We start from the raw sequence: 18,659 nt of genomic DNA, 5'->3' as shown, positions 1-18,659 counted from the left end.
CCGGGGCGGGGCGGGGCGGGGCGAGATGTGGGAGGGATGGATGAGGCAACAGGATTTCTCTGGGTGGAACGGTACGGGGCGGAACGGGATAGGGCGAGGCGGAACGGAACGGGGCGGGGCGGGGCGAAACATAATGAAGGCAAGTCATAACAATATGTAAACCTCGTGAGCTAACAGCCTCCCTCCTCAACCCTCACACACCCCCCTACCCCACGCACCCACCCCCTCCCCCCACACACCCCCTCCCCCCACACACTAATTGAATTTAAACAGTTTTGTTCATCCACTGGAATTCATTAGTCAGGGTTGAGGCTTGGTTATGTCCACACGCTTGGGGTCTCCTCTTCCTCCTCCTCCTCTTCTTCTCCTTCCTCCTCCTCTTATTCCTCTTCCTCCCTTTATTTCTCTTTTTGCCTCCTTTTCCTCTTTCGTCTTCTCTTCTTCCTCCTCTTATTCCTCTTCCTCTTCTTCTTCCTCTTCCTCCACTTTTTCTTATTCCTCTTCTTCTCTCCCTCTCCTACTCACTTGTTTGTTTATTATTATTCTTCGTTTCTGTCGTTTATTCAGTTTTTTACTTCTTATCCTCTTCTTTTCTCCCTCCTCTGCTTACTCCCTCTCCTCCTCCCTTCTGTTTTATCTTTCCTCCCCTCTTTTCCTCCCCGGCTTCCCTCCTCCTCCCTCCATCTCCTCCCCTCCATATTTATACGTGTTGTCTTCCCGTTGAGACTTACAGGAAGAGTGTGGAGGGGGGGAGGGGGGAGGGAGAGGGATGGGGGAGGGGAGAGGTGTGGGTGCATGGGGGAGGGGAGAGGTGTGGGGGGTGTATGGGGGAAGGGAGAGGTGTATGGGGGAGGGGAGAGGTGGGGTGGGGGGGGAGGGAGGTGGGCATGGGGGAGGAGATGTGTGGGGTGCATGGGGGAGAGGTGGGCATGGGGGAGGGGAGAGGTGTGGGGTATGGGGAGGGGAGAGGTGTAAGTATGGGGGAGGGGAGTTAGACAATTATATTTATGTATTATAATTTAAATGATGATGATGATGATGATGATGATGATGATGATGATGATGATGATGATGATTGGTATAAGTGAGGGTGAATCAGAATACATTGTTTACATACAAAAAAATACATTGTTTACGTCCTTGTATGAGTGAGGGTGGGGTCAGAATACATTGTTTACATACACAAGATGCCAGAGTATTTTTTGGGTGTTTATGTTTTATTGTTTGTTTTTGTTTATGAGGAAAGCAAACAATCTCTGTAATCTTATATGTTTGATGTTCCCTCCGTGTGTGTGTGTGTGAGAGAGAGAGAGAGAGAGAGAGAGAGAGAGAGAGAGAGAGAGAGAGAAATAATATGTATACTGTATATTACATGTGACCTGCCCCACACTGATCTCCCCTGCCCCACACTGATCTCCCCCCCACACTGGTCTCCCCACCCCACACTTATCCTCCCACAGGATCTCCTGCCCCACACTGATCTCCCCACCCCACACTTATCCTCCCACAGTGATCTCCCACCCCACACTGGTCTCCCCACCCCACACTTATCCTCCCACAGTGATCTCCCCACCCCACACTGATCTCCCCCCCCACACACTGATCTCCCTGTCCCACAGTGGTCTCTCCGCCCCACACACTGATCTCCCCCACCCCACACTGGTCTCCCCACCCCACACTTATCCTCCCACAGTGATCTCCACCCACACTGATCTCCCCTGCCCCACACTGGTCTCCCCCACCCCACACTTATCCTTCCACACTGATCTCCCCACCCCACACTGATCTCCCCGTCCCACAGTGGTCTCTCCCGCCCCACAATGAGTGATTCTGGTCTCCCCACAGGACTCAGTAAGCCCAGCGGTCAACGGTACCACGTCACCACGCGAGAACGGCGTCGCCAAGAAGACTCCGCCCCTCGGCTCCGTCAGGTGAGTACCTCTCCTTCCTCCTCCTCCTCCTACATCTCAGTCTCTCTAACTTTTCGTCTCGTTCTGTCTCTGTCTCTTCCTATCACATTTCCTCCTCCTCTCTGTCATATTGTTGTTATAGAGTTAAGGTTATAGTATTAAGGTTATTATTAGCGTTAAACAAGTCACTGAGAAGAGGTTGTTGGTTGGCTGGTATGGTTGTTGTTGTTGTGGTGTGTAGTAAGTAACGCCCTGTGTTGTGTTCTTCACAGCCCCAGGAGCTCTGGCAGCTCCTCGTCCACGCCGCAGGCCAGGAAGGAGGAGAAGCCCGCAACGCCCAACTCTAAAGCGCCCACGCCCACCTCCTCTGGCGCCAGCGCGGTCAAGCCCGTCGGCAAGGCGGCGCCCCTACCAGGCGTAGGCTCCTACCCCCCAGGCTACCCACTACCTGAGGCTGCCGCCGCCGCCGCTGCTGCTGCCGCCGCCGCCGCTGCTGCCGCCGCCGCTGCCGCAGGATCCGGTGCGCCCTACCCATACCCGAGGCCGCCCGCCCACCCGCAGGCCGCCCCACCCTCGTCCCTGGACATACACGGACGCACAACCTCCCTGCACACCCTCCAGGGCGGCAAGCCGTGAGTACCTCCCACTTGCCTCCTGACCCGTGACATACCGTGCCAACAGTGCCTCCTCAGTGATCAGTGCCTCAGTGACACAGTGCAATATTATCAGTAATCAGGAGCTCAAGGGATTGTACAGTCGTGGATATCAGAGTTTGCCCATTGTATTCATATTATTGTCATTATTTTTTATAATGATCATTGTTGTTGTTGTTGTCAGAAGGTGTGTTTGAGCTGGCTGCACCAGAGTACAGTAGTTAGTTGAGGGCAAACTTGTGTTCCCGACTCTACAGCCTGGGACAGTGGGAGCGTGCTGACTTGAGATACGAGAGGGAGTGGGACTCATCGTAGCGTGCGTGTGTCTTGGGCAGGGCGTACAGCTTCCACGTGAACGGCGAGGGTCAGCTAGCGCCGGTGCCGTTTCCTCCTGACGCGTTGCTGGCGCCGGGGATCCCGCGGCACGCGCGACAGATCAACACGCTGCACCACGGCGAGGTGGTGTGTGCCGTCACCATCAGCAACCCCACCAAGTACGTCTACACGGGTGGCAAGGGCTGTGTCAAGGTGTGGGACATCAGCCAGCCTGGGTCTAAGACTCCCGTCTCACAACTAGACTGCTTGGTAAGTTGTGTGTCAAGTTGTACCTTGTGTGGCACTTAACTCTCCTGCTTGTGTGTCAAGTTGTACCTCCAATTTTAGCTGCATGTACCCACTTGTTGTTCACAAATCACCCTACAAGTAGCATCTCGAGTTAATACCCAGAGTAGCACTCGTCCTCCCACAGGTAAGTTATACCTTCAGTGTCGCGCTTTGTGACACTTTCTCTTCTTGCTTGCTAACCCTGACCCCAAGTTGCACCTCAAGTGTGAAATATGACACGCCACCCCCACCCCCCGCTTGGCATGTGACCCTTGAGTATACTGTATTTATTTGGCTTTTACCTGACACTCGAGACTTAAACACTCGAGTCGTCCTCCTGCAAGTGCCCCCCCAGAACCCAGGTAAGTGTCTCCCGTGATTACACCTGACCTCCCTAATTGACGGTGACAGTGAGTTCCCTGGCACTGTCTCCGCTGCCAGGTGAGGCGGGTTGGTTATTGTTCACTTAGTTACACCTGACCCACCGGTGTTCCCGTCACCTGGTTGATATCTTAAGGTGAGTGGAGCTGTGTATAAACATGACACTACACCGACAAAACACATCACAAAGACCATATCTAAAGTAATCAAACATCAACTAAACATTAAATAAGACGACAGATTACAATGCCCGGTGAATGTTTATGAAGAGAACAAAGAACACATAGAGAACACATGAAGAACACAGAGAGAACATCACCTTAGATCATGAACACAGTGTCAGGGATTCACACACACACACACACACACACACACACACACACACACACACTATCGGCTAATGCACCTGATGATTTAAACACGACTTGGCAACCCAGACATGTAAACACAAGCTCTTGAGGTACAGTGGTCGTCCTGGGAAGAATATCACTAGAGAAAAAGGTAGATGAAAAGAGCCTCTGTGTTTGTCCTGTTAGAGAGAGAGAGAGAGAGAGAGAGAGAGAGAGAGAGAGAGAGAGAGAGAGAGAGAGATAAAAAAAAAACGATGTAAAAAAAAAAACAGGCAAGTTTCTTTCGGTAAAATGTCATTAGCAAATTCTAATTCTGGCGAGAGGCATTTGCAAACACTGGGCAGGGCAGAGCAAACACGACCAAACATAGCTTGTGTGGAAATCATCAACCTTCTCTTGTATTTGTATGTCTTGTCCAAACATACTTAACAACTTCTTAGTTTTGGAGTCTCTCTCTCTCTCTCTCTCTCTCAAAAATTTTACCTCATTGGTGGTAAAGGATTTTCCTCCTTATGTCAATAGAACTTAAAGGTGAAAATACGAACCACCAGCATCATCATCAGGTTTAGGGTGAGGGAGGAGGAGAGAGAGAGAGGGGGGGAGGGGTGCTTTCTCTCCCTCAAGGCGGCCCTCTCACTCCCTTGATGGCATCCCACTCACGCTGGAGAGGGTTGTAGTAGAGCACTTTAATACTTGGCATGGAATTTAATTTTAGCCCCTAAAGAAAACGAGGAGGAAGATGTGGTGGAGTGGGAGGAGAGGGGAGAGGGGTGGTGGTGGAGTGTGAGTGGGGGAAGGAGAGGGAGGGAGAGGGAGTACAGACAGACAGACAGACAAACAGACAGACAAGACAGTATATTATAACCTAACATCATCCATTCAACTGTATGTATGTATGTATGTATGTATGTATGTATGTATGTATGTATGTATGTATGTATGTATGTATATATGTATGTATGTATGTATGTATGTATGTATGTATGTATGTATGTATGTATGTATGTCTACCCTTAAATGTAAAATAAACACCTGATTATTCTCACCAGGTAAATATTTAATTAAAGACAATATACCTGCCAGGAGCTACAGGTAAGTCAATACAGGTAAGTCTTTCCTTAATTAATTATCGTATTATTATTAACTCCTTTTAATTTTTTTTACCTGTATTTTGTAGTGAGTTTTAAGTGTTATGTATCCCTATGTATTAACGCATGCATGTGTATATTGCTTAGTTAATATGTATACTTCTAATTATATGTATACGTGTCATCATTATTTATATAGTTGTCTTAATTATGTATACTCATTATGTATCAAGGTAAGATGTAATTAAGTGTGTCCAGGTGATTGATACACGAATAGGTTAGGTTTAGGTTTAGGTTAGGTTAGGTTTAGGTTAGGTTAGGTTTATGTTAGGTTTATGTTAGGTTAGGTTAGGTTTATGTTAGGGTTATGTTAGGTTAGGTTTATGTTAGGGTTATGTTAGGTTAGGTTTATGTTAGGGTTATGTTAGGTTTTTATGGGGGGGTCAGGTGTATAATGTGTCGTGGGATTACCTGGAGATTAACCACCCCTGATCTAATCTATCTTACCTAACTTTTGAGGAGAGAGACTCATATTATTGACATATTTTGAAATGTCTTGTGATACGCTTCTCCTTCCTTCCCCCTCCTCCTGCTTCTCCTTCCTTCCCCCTCCTCCTGCTTCTCCTTCCTTCCCCCTCCTCCTGCTTCTCCTTCCCTCCATCTTCTACCCTCCTCCTCCTTCTGCTCTACCTCCCTCTTCCCTCCTCCATGCTTCATCGTCCTTCCTCCTCTTGCTACCCTCCCTCCCTCCCTCTCCTCCACTTTTATCATGTTTCCATCGTTCTCTCTTTCTTCTTCTCTCTATTGTTATGTATTTTTTATTCACTTACTATTGTCTTATGATTTGTCTCGTCCCTGTTTTTTGTTATTCTTCCCTTCCTCTTCCTCCTCCTCTTTGTCGATTTTCGTTATTCTTCTTCCTCTTCAACCTTAAACCTCTCTCCTTCTCCTCCTCCCTTGACTGTCTCTTCCTCTTCTCTTCCCCACCTCTCATCTCTTCCCCACCTCTCATCTCCTCCCCCCTCTCTAATCTTCTTCCTCTTCCCCCCTCATCATCTTCCTTCTCCTCCTCCTCTTACCACTTTTCTCCCTGATCTTCTTCACCCTACACTTCCAGGAAAAGGGAGGAGGAGGAGGTCAGTGAGTGTGAGGTGGCGTCCTGGAGAGTCTAGTGGTCACCACATATTTTTATCCCTCCAAAGAAAAAAAAACAACCCGTGATGGTCTTGGTTGTGGGAAAGGAGGAGGGGGGGAATGTGGGAGAGGGAGATGTGGGAGGGTAAAGTTGTGGAGTATACGGTGTTCCATCACTTGTTTGTTCTGGAAGCCACTAAGCCACAGAGAGAGAGAGAGAGAGAGAGAATGTTGGTAGGCTTTGTGTAGTGTTGGCTAGGCTACAGTGTTGGCAGTGGTAGTATAACATTAGCTAGCCTGCACTAACCACCCAAATCCCACCACTACCACCACTACCACCACCAGATGCCACCCTGACAGCCACGGACTGTTTAGCTGTGGGATCCCAGCCACATAATGACATACTACGGCCTCAACATACCACCACATACCGCAACATACCTCCAGGCTCGACCACCACCACCACCACACACACACATTTAACCCCGGTACCTGCCCAGTGCACCTGTCAGAATTAATGGCTGGGATGTACAGTATTGCGTTGGGAGTACTGCGAACACACACACACACACACACACACACACACACACACACACACACACACACACACACACACACACACACACACACACACACACACCGGGGATATGCAATTTACTCTCCCAAGTTTACTGTTAATGTGTGATGCATCTTTTAATTGATTAGTCAGGTGTTTATATACAACAATTTAATATTAATAATTACTTTTGTAAATTTATATGACAAGACAGGTGATGGTGTACTAATGATTCAGGTGTTGATATCAGGTATGAATTGTTAGTTAGTAATATATTAGTTTTACCGCCGACGTGTGTGTGTGTGTGTGTGTGTGTGTGTGTGTGTGGCGGGTTTATAAAACATATTCACATTGTCAGGTGTGTGAGTCATTAATTATGTGTTGTGGAGCCAGTGAGATGTTTATTGAGGGTTATAAAAGGTAAACAGGCTTAAACACGTCAAGTCAAGCCAGGTGTGTCGACCCATCAAGCCAGGTGTGTCGACCCATCAAGCCAGGTGTGTCGACCCATCAAGCGAGGTGTGTCGACCCATCAAGCCAGGTGTGTCGACCCATCAAGCCAGGTGTTTGTGGTGTTCTTCAGGGTCAGGATAAAGATATAGCCTTAATGAAGAGTTAAATCTATTTAACATAATTAACTGCCTAAAGAATTTGTACCTTAATTAGTGTCCTGAGTGAGGGCCATTTGGCAGCCTTTACCTGTGGGGGGGGTGGAGAGGGAGGGGGTGGATAGAAGGATAGGGAGTAAGAGGAGGAAGGAGAAAATTGTAGAGGAATGGGGGAAGGGAAGGGAAAGGAAGAATAGAAGGAGGAGGGATGGGGGAAGGAGAGGGGGGAGAAAGAAAGGGAGGTGAAAGGTAAGATAATTTGCCAAGATTTTTCTCCCCCAACTGAATATACATATTAATCACCCAGACCTTCACCCCACACACACACACACACACACACACACACACACACACACACAGGTTCTTTAGCACTGATTATATCTTCCTCAGTGTGAAGGTATTGAGGCCGGTAGCAACAACACCTCACAGCCAAACACAACAATAAGATGAAAGTCCTTGTAACTCTCTCTCTCTCTCTCGTTGTACTACCCGCAGTGTCTGACCATCACCTCCTCCTCCTCCTCTCCTCCTCTTCTTCTCCTCTTCTCTTCTCCACTACAGCGTCACAATTTCTGGTACACTCTAAGAGGTCTTTGTATGTCCACAGCAACGTTGATCCTCTTGTCCTGGTCGACGATCCTCTCCTTCTGGTCGATCCTCTCCTGGTCGATCGTCTTGGTCAACTCTCTTTGTCTGGGTTGATGATCCTCTTGTCCTGGTCGACGATCATCTCCTGGTCGATCCTCTCCTGGTCGACTCTCTTTGTCTGGGTTAATGATCCTCTTGGTCTTTGTTCGTCCCTCTTCTTCCGGTCGATCCTCTTTGTGCTGGTCTCTTTATTGACCCTCTTTATCATGTCTATTACGGTTATTATTATTTTATATTTCCTCTCTTCCTTCCTTTATTTCTTCTTATGCTTCACCCCCCCACTGGTTTCCAAAGGCCATACTCCTCCTCCTCCCCTCCCAGAAGTCACCCACCCTCCCTCCCTCCCTCCTCCTCCTTCCTTCCCTCCCTCCCAAAGTCACCCACCCTTCCTCCTCCCAGAAGTCACCCACCCTTTCCTCCTCCCCTCCTTCCTCCCTCCCTCCCTCCCAGTCACCCACCCCTCCTCCCTCCCTCCCCAGAGAGTCACCCACCCTTCCCTCCCTCCCTCCCTCCCTCCCTCCTCCCTCCCTCCTTCCTTCCCTTCCCTCCCCTTCCCTCCTTGCCCCAACTCCCTCACCTTATTCCTTCCTTCATTCCTACGGTGAAAGCTAGGGAGGGAGGGAGGTGAGGAAGGGGTGTGGGAGGAAGTGGAGGGAAGGAGGGAGGGAAGGGAGGAGGGAAAGTGGAGGAAGGAGGGAGGAAGAGGAGGTGGAGGGGAAGGAGGGAGGAGTAGAGAGGAGTGGAGGGAAGGAGGGAGCCAGGAGAATGGTTGTTACTTTATCAACAACATAAACTCGACGAGATTGTGGCGAAGAGCAGAAAATGGCGCGGGTATCTGAGGTGAAGTGTCTCCATAGTGGCGCTCCCTCCCTTCCTCCTTCTCTCTCCTCTCTCCTTCTCTCTCTCCTCCTCCTCTCTCTCCTCCTCCTCTCTCCTCCTCCTCCTCCTCCCTCCTCCTCTCCTCTTCCTCCTCCTCCTCCCTCCCTCCTCTCCCTCCTCCTCCTCCTCTCCTCCTCCTCCTCCTCCCTCCTCCCTCTCTCTCCCTCCCTCCTCCCTCCTCTCTCCCCTCATCTAACCTCCGTGTGTGTGTGTGTGTGTGGTTCAAGTGGTCATGTTGACACACCTGCAGCCCGTCAAGTCACGCCCACACATGTGACACATTTACCACACCTGTCAACACAAGGTATGTGGAGCGTGTTGACCAAACCTGTTTAACAAGCGAGTGTGGTGGCGCTAACGAGCTGTTGTGACGTCATACACTCCTTACCACAAGTGAGGTAGACCCGACGAGGTTGTTGACACAGGGCTGTTACACTCACTACCTCAGCCACACACCAGAACCCGACAGAACCCAACACACTACACCAGAACCCAGAAACCAACACACTACACCACAGAACCTACAGAACCCAACACACTACACAGAACCCGACAGAACCCAACACACTACACCAGAACCCGACAGAACCCAACACACTACACCAGAACCCGACAGAACCAACACACTACACCAGAACCCGACCCCAACACTACACCAGAACCCGACAGAACCCAACACACTACACAGAACCCAACAGAACCCAACACACTACACAGAACCCGACACTACACCAGACCCAACACACTACACAGAACCCAGGCCCAACACACTACACCAGAACCCGACAGAACCCAACACACTACACAGAACCCGACCAGAACCCAACACACTACACCAGAACCCGACAGAACCCAACACACTACACCAGAACCCGACACACTACACCAGAACCCGACAGAACCCGACCCAAAACACACACACGAACAGAACCCAGGAGGAGGCCAGCACGTCGGGTCCTACACACACCGCCTCACATATAAAACTTCGGTAAACAAGAAAATGTGACCCGATCAAAGTTTCCCGGCAAGTTTGTTAAACCAAGCCAGATGTGACCTGCCAGAGAGGGCCCGTGTAGGAGGAGGGAAGGAAAGGGAGAGGTGGAAGAGGAGGGGTGAGGAAGAGGCGGGAAGGAAAGGGAGAGATGGAAGAGGAGGGTGAGGAAGAGGCAGGAAGGAAAGGGAGAGATGGAAGAGGAGGGGTGAGGAAGAGGCGGGAAGGAAAGGGAGAGATGGAAGAGGTAAGAAGGAAAGGGGGAGGTGGAAAAGGAGGGATGGGGAAGAGGAGAGGTGATGTGAGGAAGAGAGGGAGGAGGAAAGGAATGAAAGAGGAGGGATATAAGAGAGAGAGAGAGAGAGAGGCAGAGTGGTGGTAGGGTGTGAGAGAAACTGGTGGTAGGGAGGTGAGGAAGAGAGAGAGAGGGAGGGAGTGGCGGAGGTGAGGGAGAAGAGAGAAAGCCCCCCAGGGAACCATAAGTTAGGGAACAGCACTTGTGGGGTCTTCATAACACCCCCTTCCTCCCCCCTCTCTCCCCCCCCTCACCCTCATATATACCCTCCATCAGCTGTTGCCACCACTGAGGAGGAGGAAGAGAAAAGGGAGGTGGAGAAACATAGGAAGAATGGGAGGATTGTGTTGGTGGGAGATATAGAGAAGAAGAGGAGGAGGGAAGAGGAAAAGAAAGAAGAAGAAAAAGGAGATGGAGAAGATGATGTTTCCTCTTTCTTCTTCTCCACATTCTGCTACTTCTTCCCCTCCCCCTCCTCCTCCCCTTCCTTCTGCTCCCCCTCCTTCCCTTTCTTCTCCTCCTCTCTCTATTCTCTTCCTCCCACAACATTTTTTTCGTCTCTTTTTTATCATTTACTACTATTGTTCTCTGCCACCACCACCATCACTCACGTCTGGGGTGGTGGTGGCAGGAGGAAGGTGGTGGTGGTGGCAGCGGCACGAGGTAAGTGGTGGTGGTGGCAGCGGCGGAGGAAGCTGGTGGTGGTGGCAGCGGCAGGAGGAAGGTGGTGGTGGTGGCAGCGGCAGGAGGAAGGTGGTGGTAGTGGTGGTGGCAGCGGCAGGAGGTAAGTAGTGGTGGTGGCAGCGGCAGGAGGAAGGTGGTGGTCGTGGTGGTGGTGGTGGTGGTGGCAGCGGCAGGAGGAAGGTGGTGGTAGTGGTGGTGGCAGCGGCACGAGGTAAGTAGTGGTGGTGGCAGCGGCAGGAGGTAGGTGGTGGTGGTGGCGGCAGCGGCAGGAGGTAGGTGGCGGACATTAGTATTCAGTAGCTGGCCGCCCCCGCCTAGACACGGGCCGCCTCACCGATGGGATTATTGCAATTTGGACTGATGGCCGGGTCGGGTACATATGGGGCCGGCCAGTGAATGGCTGATGAGGCACCGCTGGGCAAACTCGTCCTGGTTTTACCACGAGATTGGCCTGTTGGGGCCTTGTTCATCACCCGCGTGAGGAGACTTAGTGAGAGAGAGAGAGAGACTGCTCGTTGATGTGATACAACTCATTACCATATTAATACCTTCTTGTGTCTCTTGCAGCAACGTGACAGTTACATCCGGTCAGTGAAGCTGTTGCCCGATGGCCGGACTCTCCTGGTGGGCGGGGAGGCGTCTACCCTCAGCATCTGGGACCTGGCCACGCCCACGCCCAGAATTAAGGCTGAACTCACTTCGGCGGCGCCAGCGTGTTACGCCCTAGCCATAAGCCCGGACTCAAAGGTGTGCTTCAGCTGTTGCAGTGATGGCAACATTGCCGTGTGGGACCTGCACAACCAGACTCTGGTGCGACAGTTCCAGGGACACACCGACGGCGCCTCCTGCATCGACATCTCTCCCGACGGCACCAAGTTGTGGACGGGCGGCCTCGACAACACCGTCAGGTCATGGGACCTACGCGAGGGTCGTCAGCTGCAGCAACACGACTTCACGAGTCAGATCTTCTCGCTGGGTTACTGCCCCACCGGGGAGTGGCTCGCCGTGGGTATGGAGAGCTCCAACGTGGAAGTTCTGCACGTCAACAAACCAGACAAGTATCAGCTCCACCTGCACGAGTCTTGTGTTCTCTCCCTCAAGTTTGCCTCAGCTGGCAAGTGGTTCGTGTCTACTGGCAAGGACAACTTGCTCAACGCCTGGCGCACACCTTACGGCGCCTCCATCTTCCAGGTAAGTTCCCCTGTTATTACCTCTGTTGTGACGACATTACGTTGTAGTAATATTCTAGGGGACACTTAGTGAATTACATTATTATTCCACATTAATATTAATAAATAAATGCTTCTCGACGTAGACATTCACTGTATTTGATTTCTTTCTAGTCAATAAACACTTAATTGTCCAAGTAACACAGTACGGTAACACAAGTAACACAGTAAGGTAACACAGGTAACACAGCAAGGTAACACAGGTAACACACGTAACACAGTAACACAGTAAGGTAACACACGTAACACAGTAAGGTAACACACGTAACACACCATAACACATGTGGTCTTCTTCCCAACAGTCGAAGGAGTCGTCGTCGGTGCTGAGCTGTGACATCTCTGCCGACGACAAGTACATCGTGACGGGTTCAGGGGACAAGAAGGCTACCGTCTACGAGGTCATCTACTAAACCCCACAACTTCACGAGACAAGTATCACCCCCCACACAAAGTCAACCTCGTCAGTTTGATCACAAGCTCTTGAGCCGATGTTCCAATGAAAGACCTTGAGAGCTCTTGGGTAACCTGTCATCTTTCCAAGCTTTAATTAGGTTTTCTGTCGTGCTAAGTCATCGCTGAAGAGTCAACAGCAGACAAGTGATTAGCTACGAGATCTTTTACAGCTTCGCCGTCTCAAACGTACTCGTACTTGGCCAAGTTCAATATAGTTTAAAAAAAATTAAATATTATACATTATATATTGAATAATGGCGTCTTTATGAACACCAGTGAACGAGATCGGCTCCGTCGTTCACCCCAAGACTGAGGTGACCCCCTGCCTCATGTTCGTTCAACCTGTGACCTTCACCCGATCACTCACTCACCTGGAGACTCACCTACTCTACACCGCCGCTCAAACATCTAATACTTTGACGATTTTCCAAACTCCCGGACACACGAGGATCTTAACCCCGAGCCTCCTCAGAGTCTTGCCGGGTAAACTATCTGATTCCTCACAGATGTTGAGGTTAATACGAGCAGAGACACACCCACCCCCCGCCCCCGCCCCGCCCCCGCCCCGCCCCGACCCGCCCCTTACTGATGCAACATTAAAAAAAGATAAAATCGACAACCAAGACGCCAACACAATCTCTCTGCCATACAGTGTAAACATTACATTACACGTGTACATAACTGAGGTGGATGTTCTGATGACTCGTCGCCAAGACCACATTTGTTACATCACAGTAAAAGAATAAACGGGACAGAAGAAGAAGAAGAAGAAGAAGAAGAAGAAGAAGAAGACTGATTGGTTATGTTAGTGTGTGGGTTAAGGACACAGTGTTGTAGGAGGAGACAGAGAGAGGGAGGAGGAACATGGCAGGTACTGTACAGGGAATGTTAAGCAGAGGCGAACTGTGGTGAGGTGTGTGTGTGTGTGTGGTGCTGGTAGTGGCAGTGATATATAGTACAAGATCATAACTGTTTTATGTTGTAGTTTATGAAGAACAAAAGACAATCTGCATATTAATGTTATTTTTTGCCATAGCCACACAGTGTTGAGTGAAGGCTGAGTTGAAGAAACACTTTGGATTGTGTTGGTTGTGAACAGTTTACAGTGGAAGTGTCTGTGAGTTATGGAGTGGATATAATATTGGCAAAGAAGTGGATTTATTGGATACATTGTGGACGCTGTGGCAATGGAAATGAACCATACAATTATTACGAATTGTGAGAACAATGTCATACACCATTGCTTAGTGTGTTGTGAAGAGTGAACAAGTTAATAATGAAATGACGAGAAAAAAAAAAGTGAAATTTACAGAAAAGAAAATTTTTTTTTACAAAATTTGAACCGTAAGACACATGACTGAAACAACTGGACGAAGTATTTGTAACCAGACAACAACCTGGTGATGTGTGTGTGTGTGTGTGTGTGTTGATCAGGACCTGTATTCTGTCTTTACCACACTGTCTTGTTTATTAGGGGGTAATATTCAGTGGGGTCCTCACCACCCTGAGTACAATAACTGGGTGCGTGTTCATAACGAGACGATAGGAGGTGGGGTCAAGTCTGATGTATGTATTTCTTTATTCTAGCATAGAACAAAAAAACCAAATTATTAGGGTCGTGTGAGACAGTTTGGTGGACGGGGCCTGACTAGTACCTCGTCTCATACTGTCCACTACTTGATGTGAGGAGAGAAAATGTAAAAAAAAAAAGTTTTTTTTTTTTCTTGAAAATTTATTTATAAATTTTTGATAAAGAAATATTATATGTGGGACTGTGTGACACGTTGGTTTAGTTTTTAATAAAGGATCGTTGACGATTGCTTTGTTGCGACTGTGATAAAGTTTATAAAGTAATAATTCTCGCGTAGTTTGATGACGTGGACTGAAGAGGCGAGACCACTAGGGGGGTACTGAAGAGGGGGCGGGGGGCAGCCAGTACTGGGGTGGAGCCTCCTGTGTACTGGGGGGGGAGGAGGAGGTAGACGACGCCCCTACTGTGTACTAGACCCCCCCCTCCTCCCCCCCAGTGTGACCGCCGGGGTTCCAAAAGGTTCCAAACTCACACACTAGGAGAGGTTGGCGGGGGGCCTGCAAGCATTACCCGTCTGGTTCTGTATATATAAAAAAAATACTTCAACTCTCCATTTTTCAGACTACTATTTTATTCATTCATTCACACATTTGGTATGCAGTTCATTAAGAGAAAAATGTTACATTATGTAGATTATAATGAAAAGGTGTAGGTGAGGACTCGCGCTAAAACTGACTAGCTGAGTAATCAACCAGGACTCCACCATGTAACTCACTCACCCCCCCCCCCTCAGAGGTTTTAAGTTAGAATTCTAAAACATTTACTGGGTGCTGGTTAACTACGTGGTGTACTAAGCCAAACACTCCATCACTTGTAGTTCAGAGGGAAACCAATTACTACAGAGAAGTAATTATTCTTCACGGTGTCTACCTTGCAGAGCTTCAGAGGCCTTTACTGTCTCCTGGTATGTTGGTCACTTTCAGTAAATGTTGCAGAAATCGGACTACTGTACACACCAGATTAAAGGCTTGAGAAACAACAACACACCCTCTCTCTCTCTCTCTCTCTCTCTCTCTCTCTCTCTCTCTCTCTCTGCCACTGTTGTATGTAGCAAGAGTGCCAGGACATTATGGTGTGTTACTTTGGCACTCCTCCCACCTACACTGTGCCTCTCCTCCCACCTACACTGTGGTACACCTCCCACCTACACTGTGCCTCTCCTCCCACCTACACTGTGCCTCTCCTCCCACCTACACTGTGGTACACCTCCCACCTACACTGTGCCTCTCCTCCCACCTACACTGTGGTACACCTCCCACCTACACTGTGCCTCTCCTCTCACCTACACTGTGCTACTTCTCCCACCTACACTGTACCTCTCCTCTCGCCTACACTGGTACACCTCCTACCTACACTGTGCCACTCCTACCTACACTGTGATGGTACATAAATCCCAGGACAGAAGCCACAGGGTGTTGAGTCAGGTGGTGTTAATAAAAGACCTTTGAGGTAATTTCAACTAAAGAACAAACCGTTTTACCAGCACAGACGATAACAATGAATCTTAACACAACAGGTCTATATATATAATTTAACATCATTAATTAACAATACAACACAGAGACGAATACTAAACAACACTAGTCTCATGTCTCAAGCAACACAAATTCCCCACCAAAAACAAATGAAGTTGTGTTATGTTTCTCAAGACTTTTATCTGGCAACAACTTCACCCATTATATAGTTCACCAACAGGGATACATTTTGCAGTCTTTGTGTTGGACAGTTTTATACAGAGAGATGAATTGAATCGCTGTTAAAAGGTCGGTATTGTGAGTGTTTTGTTGAGTCTCCACGACACCGGGAGCATTGGTTCGACGGCTTACTCAAATATTGTCTCCAACTTTGACATAAATATCTGTATGACTAATGAAGGAGGTGGTGGGTGTTGAGGACCTACTGAAGGACCTAATGCTCGGGAGGGATGTAGGATCCTTCAGGTGATGGTAGAGGATGGTAGGACTGTGGTCATTACCTCATTACGAAGGACTTTTTTTTTTCTTGAAGACTGTAGGACTACTATTATCGGTAACTGAAGGACCTCATAAGTCCCCATCTCCCTCCTCCCTGCCGGTGACTTCAGACCTCCTGGCGGTGACTCACAAGACCACCAGAGTCCTTCCATTACCTCGCCTGTGACTCAAGACCCAACCCCCCCCAACCCCGAGTCCCCATTTGCCAGTGACGTCAGAGCAGTCACCACCACAAGAGACATAATAAAGGGGACACTTACCACCCCTTACCTAGTCCCTTACCTAGTCCCCAAGACCACCAACCAGGCCGGTGACTTAAAAAAGGGGACTCATTAACCCCCTTACCCTACTATATCGGTACCTTACTAAGTCCCCCCCCCTCGCCAGCGACTTAAACCCCCCTCCCGCCCCCTCTCGCCAGTGCCCAAGACAAAGGTGACTCACGGAGAGCTGTACACCCGCCGCTACGCAGAATGTATAAAAAAAACTAAATAAAAATGGTTCATGTAGAGAAAGTTATTCATCTTATTCAGTGTGTGCCATTATTCTGAATTTCAATAAAGTGTTTATGTGCAATACAGACTGTATAGTATTTTATTAACCCCCGTGTTTATTGTTTTAGTATATAGAGTGGTCATAAAAAGTCACAGTGTGCACCTGTAATAAACAGTATACAACACCTGTGTACACCTGTAAATGAACAATATAAAACACCTGTACTTGTTATACCTACATTGTTAATATATCTTGTTCCACTTTTGAGTAAATTGCATCTACTTCCAACATTTACTTTTAGTTGAACAAAGTAGTTAACTATGTAGATATAAAAACTACAGGTAGACTATTTAATTACAGGTGAACAGGGACTTTATGCCGGGGTGAATATAAAATAAAACTACTCACATTACAAATGCATTACGATGAGTGTGACAACGACTACAGTTACAAAATACATTATTGATGAAATATGATAAAAATAAACCCTGCCGTTGCAAATTACAGTGATACGAATAACAATTGTTGCAAAGGTAATGAAATGAATTGTTGTTCCACGAGAATAAAAAAAAAATGTTGCAAATACATTAATATACAATAGATGCAAATGAAGCTTTATGAAAAAACTAGTTGTAAATTATAATGATGATTACTGTTGTTGCAAATGATGTTGAAAATGATAATGATGATTACTGATGTTGCAAATGATGATGATGATGATTACTGATGTTGCAAATGATGATGAAGTTGCAAATAAATATAAAAAATAAACATAATTACAAAGAAGAAAAAAGAGATGAAAGAATAATGAGAACAGAATAAATACAGAATAATGAAAGACTAACAGGAGTGAAAAACAAGGAATAAGATAGATGGAATACATTACATAAAGACTAAGAGACAGTATAAGAGCTAATCTAGGTATAATGATATAATGAACTAGAGACGCATATAACATTTAGAGTATAATGAATGATAGACTACGTTAAATTATAAAACTCAAAGTATAATAGAAGATAAAAGAAAATTAGAGTATAATGAATTAATAAGATATAAGACCTTATTAGTATGATGACAAGGATTATATAGGTGGAAGCATTATAGAAGTTGGAAGATAAAGTATAGAGAATTATAGAAGAGGGAGAATAATTAAGAATACAATGATAAGAATTATATTAACATGGAAGCATAATAGAGAAAATTATAGGAGTGTATAATGAAATATATGAGGATTATAGAAGAAAGTCTAATAGTTTGACTTAAAGTCTAATAAGCAACAGTTTTAGTAGAGACTTAGAAGATTTACAGTCTTAATATTTACAAGAATAATTTACAGATTTACAAAAACTTATTACCTGGAAGGCTGATTTAAAAAGACTTACAAGACTAATTTACACAATTACAAAGACTTATTAAGAAAAAACAATTATGACTTTTACAGACTTACAATGACAAATTTACAAACTATTTTTTACTCATTTACAAAGATTTATCGTTTTGAAAATATTTACACACAAATTTACAGACCAATAACTGGACACTTTATTTTTTTTTACAAATTTACAAAGGCTTATATCCGGTTTACAATGAAGAGAAGGAAACTGGTATTATGACGCTTAAAACTACGTACTATAACCCTGAATTAATTAAGTGTTTGTGTGTGTTTGTGTATTAAGGTATATGTTGACCTGAAGGTGAGTAACACAAACAATAATTAAGCCACACAAACAAACAAACAGTGTAAGATCCAAGCGAATAAGAGAACACAAACAAACAAACAAACAAACACAGTAACAGATGTAAACAAACAAAAAGGAGTGACAAACAAGAACACAAACAAAAACCACCAACACGCCCAAACAAACAAACACAGCCAATAAACAACAACAACAAACAAACAAACACAATCATTTAACACAACACCCGACACATACTGTATGCAAATTAATCCCCACTTAAAAAAAACTCTTTTTTATCAACATATTTTCCAACATTTAAACATCACTCACCATATTTTCCAACATTTAAATATCACTCACCATATTTTTCCAACATTTAAACATCACTCACCATATTTTTCCAACATTTAAACATCACTCACCATATTTTTCAACATTTAAACATCACTCACCATATTT

At 46.8% G+C, this 18,659-nt stretch overlaps 1 protein-coding gene across 1 annotated transcript in view; it reads left to right on the top strand.

Annotated features, from left to right (window-relative positions):
- Nucleotides 1-16,608, top strand: part of LOC121855712 (protein groucho-like) — a 91,767-nt gene extending 75,159 nt beyond the window's left edge. Inside the window, exons 14-18 of the mRNA XM_042350803.1 lie at nucleotides 1,846-1,931; nucleotides 2,183-2,542; nucleotides 2,899-3,148; nucleotides 11,348-11,971; nucleotides 12,312-16,608. Of these exons, the coding sequence (XP_042206737.1) occupies nucleotides 1,846-1,931; nucleotides 2,183-2,542; nucleotides 2,899-3,148; nucleotides 11,348-11,971; nucleotides 12,312-12,419 (1,428 nt within the window). The 3' untranslated portion in view covers nucleotides 12,420-16,608. The remainder of the gene's footprint in view (nucleotides 1-1,845; nucleotides 1,932-2,182; nucleotides 2,543-2,898; nucleotides 3,149-11,347; nucleotides 11,972-12,311) is intronic.
- The last annotated feature ends 2,051 nt before the right edge of the window (nucleotides 16,609-18,659 follow it).

Source organism: Homarus americanus, unplaced genomic scaffold (assembly GCF_018991925.1).
Source record: "Homarus americanus isolate GMGI-L3 unplaced genomic scaffold, GMGI_Hamer_2.0 scaffold47947, whole genome shotgun sequence".
NCBI classification, from domain to species: Eukaryota; Metazoa; Arthropoda; class Malacostraca; order Decapoda; family Nephropidae; genus Homarus; species Homarus americanus.
Note: the sequence above shows the minus strand (reverse complement) of the source record. Positions and strands in the feature narration are given on the sequence as shown.